Below are 11864 nucleotides of genomic sequence, written 5' to 3'. Positions count from 1 at the left end.
TAACATTATTTAGTTGTCTCATGGGTGAATCTAGGAAAAAAGTGCGTAGCTAGGAAGATTAGCATTGTAAATATGCATTAGAGAGTGCTTTATTTTTGCTCTATTTTCCTATCTTGAAAAGGAATGTAATATATGCTATCGACATTAGAATGATAAATTGGAGAATTTATGTAGTAAATTGCCTACTAGGTTCTTATTTTTGCGTGCATGGCCGGTACTCTAATATCCCACCTCCCCTATCCCTTTGCAACATGGTATACTGATCATGTGTTGATATATTGCATATTGTTGGCCTTATACAAAAACCACTCTCCCCCGAACCGGCATTTTTGTGTGATGCCATGATCCCCAGAGGAGGGGGTGATAATTACAAAACTGCACCAGAGCTGAGACATAAGCTGATGAAACTGTGGTAGCTAGGAATATTACAAAAATGGTCATAAATTTTGACATTGCTGTATAGTACTTTCGTTTTATCTCCTTATCTGAATAATTTTTTTGTGGCCTGCATTTTATTTTTCATTTAAGAGTATATTTACAAGTAAATAGATAAATCTGCATTAGAATAGGATGCTCTGAATGGCTTTCATAATCACAGGCATTTATTAATCAATTATTTAAATGTGACAAATTTCAAGGCTATGTTTATTTTTCAGATATTTAATAAAATGCTAGCAGAAGAGGATTTTAACTGAAATCGTACCAATTGCTGATGTTATAGTCCACCACAATGGCAGAGGCTACAGCTCCACGTTCTGTCCTCGCTTCTGAGGTGGAACTTACATTTTCCTGCCGGTATGTCTTTTTACTGTCTGTAGTTCTTTGATTTTTTTGTGGACCACTGTTTAGTGCATCCAAACAAACTAGATTTAAGAATTTAGATTGAATGATCAGAATTCAAAATTTCACAAGTCAAATGACATTGATTGGTCAAGAATCTACAAAAACTTTTTAATAAATTATTGGTATGCAATTTTTACTTAATTTATTTGCTGTGTGGGTCAAATTTCTTGTACTCATGGAGGTGAACTGAAAATTTTATACAAATCTTGATTATGCCATTTTCTTCTTTATTACCCAAGTACTCCCATAAAGCTTAGAGATAGCAGTTGAAAATGAAAACTGAATGACAAATAGTGGGAAAATGCTAGCAACTGTAACGCTTAAATTTTTAAATTGTATCATATCAGCAGCCAAATGTTCTACTAGACATTAGAGCAGTATCTCAAAATGATATTGCTCAATAAATGGAATTCATGACTGGAGAAATTATGATAGAAAGGGGTGTTGAAATTTTTTTGCCTTTTCACTGGAAAAGCACAAGCAATGCTGATATCCCTGTCAGTAGTGTAAAAATATAATTTGACTACTTTGGAAAATTATGCTGCTCACATCAATATAATGCTGAATGAAATTATTATCTGCCTTGAAGGGTAAATCTGAAAAAAATCATGCATTCAAAAGTATTCTCATGGTTTTTCAAAACACAGACATGTGTAATTAATTAGGATGAAATCTGTCATTATTAATTTTGTGTATTTAAAGCTGTTTACCATTAAAGTTATTAAAATGTGAAATTTTGCTCATTTTTCCAATGCACCATGTAGAAACCTGCTGGATCGTGATGTCTTTTCCCTCTCTGACCCCATGTGTGTTGTGTATGAGCGAGCAAGTGGTGAACAAGATTGGCGGATTGTGCATACAACTGAAACTTTACAGGATACTTTGAATCCTGATTTTTCCAATCATTTAAGGATGCAGTATCATTTTGAAGAACAACAGTTTTTACGGTTTGAAATATATGATGTAGACTCAGGAGATGAAGGAGGACCTCTAAGTAAGCATGATTTTTTAGGAGCTGCTGAGACCACTCTGGGAAAAGTAAGTTCTTCTTGCCTTGCAATTAATTAATCAACTATTTATAAACTAATGCCATGCAGGCTCTATTTTTATTTAATTTTAAAATTGTGTACAAGAAAGAATTTTTATTTTTCTATGATTTTAATTTATTTTTTTAAGTTTATAATTATCTCTAAATGTAGATGGAGTTGAGACTCATAATTAATACCCTTGCATTTGACACTAGTAGATTAGGAAAGTCACCTCTAAATTCATGAATCAATATTAAATGAGTTTCTTAGAACCATGAAACATCATTACAACACACTAATCATTCATTTTGTGTTGGCTACTTTTTAATATGTAGTATGCAGTGAATGAGTAATACATAAATAAGTGTACGTTAATCTATAAATTAATTCTCTTTAAATTTTCATGTGATATAAAATTAAAAATTATAAATGACCAAGTTCTCTAATTTTCATTAAAATATACATCTGCTTAACATGAATGTAAAATAATGCAATTAGGCTCTAAAATGCAGCGTTTTTTTTTTTAATTTTGCACAAATTCTGCAATCATAATATTTTTTTATATAATCAGTGAATTACTCACACACAGTTAATTCCCACAATTTACACTACCAAAAAGTACTGATTAATTCATAATGCAATGTTAATAAATAGTGTTTTGCACAATGCATATATGTTTTTGCATGCATTTTATTGCAATGTGAATTTTGACAAATTGTCTGTCACATGTATGCATTTAAATATCTGAGTCACCAACTTAACACAAATATGCATTTTATGCTTCTGAAGAATCATGCATACATTGAATAGTTTGGTTATGGATGCTTTAAATGCATATATCTTGCAAGCTACCAATGCATTGATTGTTTTCTTTTTACTATTGGTTTTGAAACATTTAACAATGTTTTACATGTATTCTTACTTACCATTCTTTCTCAATGAATACTTTGAATCATACTTAGCACAATAACTTATTTATGTGTATCATTAAAATTGCATCTTAAATATTCACTGAAATTGAATAGATAAATAGCCACTCTGAAGTAAATCATGTACATAATAAAAAAATATATTTTCTTCACTGTGGGTTAATTTGCTTGATAAGTTTAATCACATCATAATATGTTATTGCATTAGTAGATAATATAGCATTTCAAAAATCACATAATGAATGATGTCCTTATTTAAATAGGGTTTATCCTAACCATGCTCATAAAATTTAATGTCATTTGAAATAACAGATCATGTATGTTGCTTACTTGTAGCATTGCTTCTCAGAATTGCATATTGCTGACTTTCTATTTCTGCAGAAGATGCCAGCAGGTGGTTAAATCATTCTTTGATTCCTCTCTGCCTTGAAAAATCTTATCTGGTAAGTAATAAATGATGACCCTAGAAAGGAAGCCTTAGACACAACATTTAAAAACTTGGTAATAATTTAATTAAGTAATAATTTAGTTTTATTACAAATTTACCTTGCCGTGTCTCTACCTCCTGTTTGCAGGGAGGTACTGCCTTGCAAATTTATGCCATACAAGGATTGTATACAATGGATTTTGGCCAAATTAAACTTTGTTACATTAGGTAGTCAAATTCATTTCTCAAAACTCTATTGGTTAAGTTCTTAAAAACTAATGAAAACCATGTGTTTGCCAAATTATGCTTTTCTTTTTATTATCTATAAACTTTTCTTATTTACGAGTCTAACCAATTGATGCCATTACAATTTTTCCTCTGGTTAAATAATAATTGCATTTATTCAGTTAGAGTGAGGCATCGTAGGCTGTTTTTGAAATGAAAGATGCTCTTTAATCATAAGGGGAAATATAAAAATGAATGATCTTATATTTTTACTCTCATTATGTAAGGATGCAACTTTATGGTAGTAATTATTAAAACAGTTGCTTGAGGAAGAGATGATATTTCTTCTTCTATTAATATAATATAACATATTTATGTCATGTGACCCATTTACTGTTACATAATATTAAGAAAAAGTTCCCATCATGTAAGATATTGTGCATATAAAAAATTTAGAGAATAATCTCAAAAGGCAAAATCAGAGTTGATAAGTGGTTTTAAAAGTAATTCTGATGCTTTTAATGTGATACACTATTTCCATTCCATACGGTCATATAACAATAAATAATGCCATGAACACAATTCATAGACATAGCAGAATATTTCCCCAAAAGTTCATATCTACCACTGTATATTTTGTTCTCCAAGGTAAGATTTAGCTTTATTTTAAAAAGTAATAAATAAATAATGGGATAGGGTATGTGGAGTAATAATTTTTATTATAACAGATGCTGAGTTATGTGGGTAGTTTTTGATTACTGATTGCTGTGAATGCCATTTTTCCCATGAATGTGATACTTATGAATAATAGTATTTAAAAAAGAAAGGTGAGGATGAGTTTTTACGAACAGGACTGTAATAGATGAAAGGATGTAATAGATTAATGCAAATAGTTGCTAGGGCAAAGAAAATATTCAGATAACTCTGTTAAACTCACATAGTTAAGGAATGTGGAAGGATTTCATTTGCTAAAAATATTTAATGTGATAAAACATTAGAGAGTATATAAAGTAGTAATTATATGGCACAGTAATTGAAAAATGAAAAAAGTACATGACATGTGCAGCTAGTGGAGTATTATGGGTGTTACTTGTCCCAAATAACTAGAAAAACCCAAAGGCCATACAGTCAATTTATAAATTACCATGGTGATTCTGTTTTTGTGATGAATCACGTCAAGGTACCATGGGAAAAATGTTTGTGAATGTACAAACATGTACTGCTCAGTATGGCATTAACAGCAGCAGCTACAGGAATTGGTTATGGCTTCTACAGCACACTTTACATTATTCATTAATCAAGCATCGCAACGTACGATAACAACAGCAAAAGTGTCAAAAACACGTATGTTATTATTATTATTAAAAATACACGTGCTGATAGACAGTGTCAGGTGGCACACAAGTCCATAATAATCGCAAAAGATGATAGATAAAATCAGACTTCCAAACACAAATCTCTTTAACAAAACAAGTGAATCCTCATCCCATTTACAACCATTAATCAGCAAGAAAAAAAGATAAATAAAAAAAAATTAAGCTATTACATATGATACAATACACCACACATCAATCAAATTATTACATATATACCTTACATCTATTCTTAAAAGTATACACTCTGTTAGGAAAGGGCTCGAATATTTTTGCAGGTAAGGTGTTCCTATCAACAATTGTTCTATTTAGAAAAGAAAATTTTTTTTAAATTTGTTCTCTGTGCCCAGCATTTTACCTTAAATTTGTGATCATTTCTGCCTATAAAATTTGGGTTCCCCGCCTCTTTCCTAAGATCTGCCCAAGCTTTCTCCCCCTTCAGAATGCGGGACATTCCACAAAGTCTGCTTACTTTCCTTCTAGTTTCTAGAGGTTCCCAGCCCAGCGTTTCTAGCATGTCAGACACACTCTCCATCCTCCTCTGCTTCCCCAGTACATATCGGGCAGCCTTTCTTTGCACCTTTTCCAGTTTTTTAATATGACCTTCTTCATGAGGGTCCCATACAAGAGAAGCGTACTCTAAAATTGGTCTTACTAGGGTCTGATAAGCCTTCTCCTTGGTTGCTCTAATGCTCCCTTTGAGGTTTCTCATCACCCAATGAGGAGTTTTGAAAGCTTTCTTAAAGATGTACTCCACATTTAGCCCCCACCCTAAGTCCTTAGTTAAATATACACCTAAGTATTTGCAAGAATCACTTCTAGGAATGACATTTTCTGAGAATTTATATTCCCTATTGTTTCCATTTACCTTGTTGCTAAAAGTGATGGATTTGCATTTGCTAACATTAATATCCATCCCATTTTTTGTCACCCAATCCACCATTTTATTAATGTCCCTTTGAAGTTTATCACGGTTAGGTAGAGGAGGGTAGTTAAGCGTGACTTGTGCAAGGGGTTCGCTGGTGTCCTCTATGGCTCCATCACCAGAACAAACTGCTTAGGAACCACAAGTGATATAATTTCCCATCTTTCATATTATAGGAGTCTCTAAAACACATGCTTGCATAAATTTGTAAAAACGTAAGGCTACAAAATGATTTTGAACGATCTAAAATTAGCTTGCTTAATACAGCATAAGTAATTGACTTAAGGCAGATTATCATTTTGGACTCGCCAGTGGCCCACCATCACTTAGGCTTTATCCATTAGCCAAATATTAGAAAATCCAGAAATTTTAAAGTGTAAAAATCATTTGACTTGACCAATATGTATGATTATTACACATTGTGCAAATGATTTTTATCGCATAAAATTTCTGAATTTTAATGCATATTAGTAGATGACTCCAGTTAAAGTTACTGTCGTGGTATCTCCTGCAGTTCTTTGTATTAGAAAATCAAAATGGTAAACATTTCAAACACAAAGCATTATGACTTGGATGACGTGATATTTCTTCCAGTTGACACATATTCTGTTTCATTGAGAAATCCAGGGAAATAAGTTGTGACTTCGTCATTCTTATGCTGTTTTGTGGATTTGATAATTTATTTCTGCATGCTAAGCACTACATAAAATGAATATGTTTTCTTATTTTACTTTTATGAACTTAAACTCAGCCAAAAATGAGCAAATAAAAAATTATATTTCGAAATAAATCTAATTTTATGCACTTTTTTGGATCACACTTGGTGGTGTCATATGTTGCCTTTTCAGCTCCTGCTGGGTTGACGATGTGGAAGTTCAGCTGGCCAAAAATCCAACTCTGCCTTCTGAGCCCCTGCTATACAGTTTTTTATTGTTGAATTTGTAAGTTCTTTTCTTACATTTTGTGTGTCTCTATGTGTTTTTGGTGCTTTAGAATGATGAATATAGGTTTGAGTGTTAACCATATTTAAAAAACGAGTATTAGATTTTTCAAGCATTTTATTTAAACTTGTAGTTACATATTTTTTTTGGTTATAAAATATGGACATTACTGTGTGTTAGTAGTTACATAGTTACATGTTTGTTATAAGTTGATAGCAAAAGGCATGAAGGCTGAAAAACCATGTATAATGTGGACCAAAAGAATGGGCCTTTCCAGTTATTATTACATCATACTATTCATGTAATTTCTGAGGCAGTCCATATGTTTAATTGATGGAAAACTCTAAGATAAAGGAATCGTAGTATATGGCTAACAGAGTGAATACCTGGGACAAATGCTTTAAACTCCTATTACACCACATTTTGTTATCTCTAATGTTAAAAGCATTTTAATGCAAAAGAGAAAGCAATTAAAATACATATGAAGAAGTTTATCAAGAAATATTCTTTATTACAAAAGTTGTTTGATTTTTTCTAAGTTTATGATTTCTAGTTTTGTATTATTCAGTGATTTGCTTCTTTGTTCAGTGATGTGTATCTCTGTTTATGTAAATAGTTTAATTTCTGTAATGATACACTGTCCTCATCTGTTCATAGTACGGGTAGAAATAAAAAGTTGGTTGTTACAAAAAGTTAAAAAGGGTAAAAGTAGTGCTGGTGGTACATTAAAACCACTCTTTGATGGATTGCTAGGGACTCAGTTTTTCTAATGTCTTTTAAGCCAAAATTCATCTGCAGAGGGTATTTTGGAATGCATAATTTTAGGACACCATTTAATGTGTGCAAAGTGTTGCTATTCTGACTAAGATATCCAATGAGAAGTTGAAAACTGAAGTAGATTTCCTTTTTTCGTACCTAAAGATTGGCTGCTTGCATCCCACAAGCATTTAGTTATAATTTTCGGGCAATATTTAACAGTAATGGTGAATGAAAATCTGTAAGCCTTCCGCAGCTAACTATCCAATATGCAAATGAACAAGTTACAGCTAATATATCTCATAATTACTGTAAAATTTTGATCTCTCTGAATCATTTCCCTTGTCAAATTCATTCCTTTATTTAAAAATCTTCATTTACCTTCCTGCCATTCCGTTAGCATAAGCAGAATTTCCAAAATGTGCATCGGTTAGGTAAATCATAAAATAAATGGGTTACTTTATCGGCACAATATGATTTGCTTTATTTTTTAAGAAATAATATGTCTTAAGTTGTACCATAAAACAATATTTTCCAAGTTCGATTATTCAAATAACCATTTGAATTAATGGATCATACACGTGGTATATTGAGAAGCCAATTCAACATAAAATGAAATGTGGACATTTTCTGTGAAAAGTGATGGCAGGAGTTGAAAGGTATGGTGTGATCTGTGGTGGTATCTTTGCGGAATATTGAAAATTGAAAACATTTTTTATCCTTTGGTATCGTAATATCCGAAAAGTTGATTTTCCCTGCCTTCTCTTCCTCACACATGAATTGGATACTGGTGGATTTCGCCTTTAAAGTTTTTAGAAAATTCTCTGTCCATCCATACCCGTCCACACAACAAATATCTTCCACACTCAGGAGACAATTACAACTGCATACTTAATACCATAAGATAGATTGCAAAAAAATTGATACAGCGGTAGGGTTATGGACTCGATCCTGGAAAAAAAATTTCGCTCCTTTACCATCCAACTGAAGGGAAGGGTACTTCCCAAAAGTGGTGCAAATTACCATTCTATGAAGATGTATCCCAAAAAACAAGAAAGGTCTTTCCAAAGGACCCCACTTCAGGGTTGCCTGCTACAACAGAAACAATCTAAGATGTATTTTTGATGGAGCAAAAGACAGGACCGATAAATTGGAAAAAGTGGAGTGTAAAAGTTAAAATGTAGTGATTGTAACACCATGTATGTGGAGCAGACCAGAAGATCCTTCCAAACAAGAGCAGAGGAACACAGGAGAAGTTTCCTTTACTGGAAAACATCCCAATCCCACTTTGTGAGTCATCTGCTGGAGGATGGACATGCAAGTGACTTCACTCCTGAAATCCTACGTCTTATCAGAAAAGGGTGTAAAATATACATATTAGAAGAGCTGGATATAATAAGACAAGTGGAAAAAGGGCATATCCTTAGTGACTCTGTTTTTCAAAGATATTCTCCGCTATTTTCAACCCCCCTCTCATTTAAGAGAATCCTTGTGACCCTCAACGGTGAGCCTTCATGACCAACTCCATTCTGCTCGGCCCTTACCCTCTCCACTTGCTGTAGCCCACTGCCCCTGCCCCCCTCAACCACCCCCACGAACGTCAATCAATTCCAGCCACCTCTTTCCCTTCTTCACCTCCACCATATATATATATAAAACCCTATATAGACCTGTGTGTGTAACTTTGCACCTGAGGATGACAGTGGTGCATTAAAACTATTTGTACCGAAGAAAAAATTTAGTGGAGAGATAAACCGGTTCATGACAGAATGTAACGAGATTATGTTTTAGAGGTTTCACAAACAAACAATCCACACTCCGTAAAGGCTGGAAGCCAACTGCCCCCGGCCTCCAGCCTTTCCTGCGATTCCCATCTCTTGAACCCAGCCAGAGAAACCGCTGCCTATTTGGGAAAAAATAAGTCTTACTGTTTATGGGACAGACCTTGTATATTGCTTTATCCATGAAATTGCCATTAAATAAGGTATGCATCTTATGTGAATTCAGACTCTACAGCTATTTCAGCCTTTTACAGAGAGGTCCTGGAAAACTGGGTCATTCTGCTGACCCCTCCCCTTTTGCCTTCTCAGTCTGAGATCAGAGCTTGAAATTTTATGGGTAGAATATGCATTCTAGTTCTAGTTCAAAGCAATCTATTACTGTTTTTATCTGTCTTATACCCTGGTCCTTTTGAGCAATATGTCATACTTACTTTGTTGTTCCAATGTGTTTTAAAAGAGAATAATTCTCACTGCTTCAATGATTTGGATCTCCCAAGGCTTTGATATATTGATAGTATTCATTTGTAAATTATGTAAGATACAGACATTTTATAGTAAATGATATATACACTAGGGAGGATGACAGAATTAATAATGAAGATTAAAGCTCTGTGAATAAAGCTTCTATTCGTATTCATATATATTCTCTTCTGTGTTAGCATCTAATTGGTTGGTTTCTAAAGTGCATATACATTTTTCTAAATAATGTGTTGACAGTGATCATGTATTGAGTCCAGTGGCTAACCTGGGAAGTCTGTTAATTACTTCAAGAGATCATGTGGATAATTTATCTGAAGGGAATTAAATCCCAAGATTTTGAAGTGTTACTTAGATGGCTGAAATCTAAATATAAGATTCTCTTAAAGAAAACAAAATATATTTTGAGACTTAATATTAATTGTACATCAAGTAGCGAAATGCTAGAGAAAATTTTGAACTTGATAAATTTTAAGGGTGTAATCTCATTCCAACTCCATTCCATTCAAATTCTGAAGAAGCCTGTAAATTCGAAAGCCTGAGGGGATAGGACCAGAAGCACCACTTTCCAGAAAGACAGTGTTTATTTACTGTCATACTAGATATCCACTAAAAGATCAGATTAGGGATGGAGTATGGGGTTTTTGTTAAGGACTTAAGAACCAATCTATAAAAGATTTTGCAGGTGCATTATCCTGGAATATTGCAGAAGATACTGTGGGCATTATTTATCTTTATAATGCATATAAAGTTGCACTGAAATGTGTTAGTGAGTGTTGCACAAAAACTTTTCAACCTCAAGAGTAGTTGTCACTTGTGCAGATAAAGCTATTTTGTGGCTGAACCCCAGACAGCAATGACATGGATATTTGCATCTGAAATAACTTAAGAAGTTGTTAGGTTGAGCAGGTGACCAGAAAAAAATATTAGAATATTCCTGCACTTAAAGTGAGAAGGTGGAAAATGATGGCTTGTGAACAATCAATGTAATTAGGGTCGAACTACTCATTAAGGAACATGTATGATGTATTTTTAGTCATTTCAGTATGCATATATATAGTTGGACCATTAATTTTCGTCTGCATTTACCAATTCTCACTGATGATGTTTCTTTGTTATGCAGGTAATCTCACACCTTTAACTTACTCTGTGAGATGGTTTTTCTGAGTGAATTACGAGCATTATGCTTTTGCATATATTATTAGTGTTAAGCACAGTCATAAGGGATACTCTGATTGGGGAGTATGGGAAATTTTTTTGTGGTAGAAATATTTATGAAATGTTTGCAATTAGAAATCAATATTTAAAATTTTCATGATTATTTGTCTTTTCATTCTTGTACATACCTACATTCTCCTCAGTTGCACATGAGCATTTGTTTGTCATTACGGTTGATAATATAAACATTTGTCACTAATGGTTACAGAACTCTCGCACATCAACAGAGTAATGCATTGCTAAAATTATAATTTTTAATAATGAGCACTATCACTATTGGCATTTTCCAGTCACATCACCAACATGCTTCACCCTGATGCACATAGTTGATATATGAACGAAACCATACATGTGGTACTTCTATGTTATACACATTCATTGATTTAATTATCTATAAATGTTTATGTATGAAACTATTAGATATTAGGCATTTGTGCTTGGTCATTTATAAGTTAAGATTATGGAGCAATTGCAGATATTGTGGTTAGATTGTCAATTTATTATTATACATATTAATCATGATTTTATGAAGTTGAGATAATATTTCTACCCATTTCTAAATCAAATAATTATTTTATATGAAATGATCTCCCTGACTTGTAATATGTAGGTATTGTACCAGCTCAATTTCCTACCAGCTCATTCCATTCTGGAAGATTTGGTATGTCCTAAGTAATGTCTTTCATAATGAGATTAATTTCACACCGTTTGACTGTATATCCTTTATTGGCTTCAAAAGAAGAAAACTTACCTTTTTTATTTTAAAATGCATAGCTATTACACTAGGCATTGTGATAAGCCAGTGGGAAGTGTTCAACTCTGGACCAGGGGGTTCTGGTTCTAATTTGTGGTATGCCTCGGAACACTCATATAACTTCATCCAAACTGTCTTATTTTCTGAATACAAAGCTGGGTGCCTGAAAATCACCAGTTTGGTTACT

The 11864-nt window shown here is 33.1% G+C and overlaps 1 protein-coding gene across 1 annotated transcript; it reads left to right on the top strand.

Annotated features, from left to right (window-relative positions):
* The first annotated feature begins 691 nt into the window (after window positions 1-691).
* LOC139694318 (copine-5-like) lies at window positions 692-6691 on the top strand. The gene is made up of 4 exons (XM_071592803.1): window positions 692-795; window positions 1608-1881; window positions 3137-3243; window positions 6599-6691. The coding sequence occupies exons 1-3, from the start codon at window positions 731-733 to the stop codon at window positions 3200-3202; spliced, it is 405 nt and encodes a 134-aa protein (XP_071448904.1). The 5' UTR covers window positions 692-730; the 3' UTR covers window positions 3203-3243; window positions 6599-6691.
* The last annotated feature ends 5173 nt before the right edge of the window (window positions 6692-11864 follow it).

The sequence above is a fragment of the Hetaerina americana genome, unplaced genomic scaffold (genome assembly GCF_022747635.1).
Source record: "Hetaerina americana unplaced genomic scaffold, ioHetAmer1.1.p SCAF_5, whole genome shotgun sequence".
Classification (NCBI taxonomy): Eukaryota; Metazoa; Arthropoda; class Insecta; order Odonata; family Calopterygidae; genus Hetaerina; species Hetaerina americana.
This window is presented reverse-complemented; position numbering and strand designations above follow the sequence as displayed.

Coding starts and splice junctions, on each gene's coding strand:
- LOC139694318 (XM_071592803.1), top strand. CDS start 731: ATGGCAGAGGCTACAGCTCCACGTTCTGTCCTCGCTTCTGAGGTGGAA. Junction 796..1,607: donor GAACTTACATTTTCCTGCCG/GTATGTCTTTTT, acceptor TGCACCATGTAG/AAACCTGCTGGATCGTGATG. Junction 1,882..3,136: donor CTGAGACCACTCTGGGAAAA/GTAAGTTCTTCT, acceptor GCTTACTTGTAG/CATTGCTTCTCAGAATTGCA.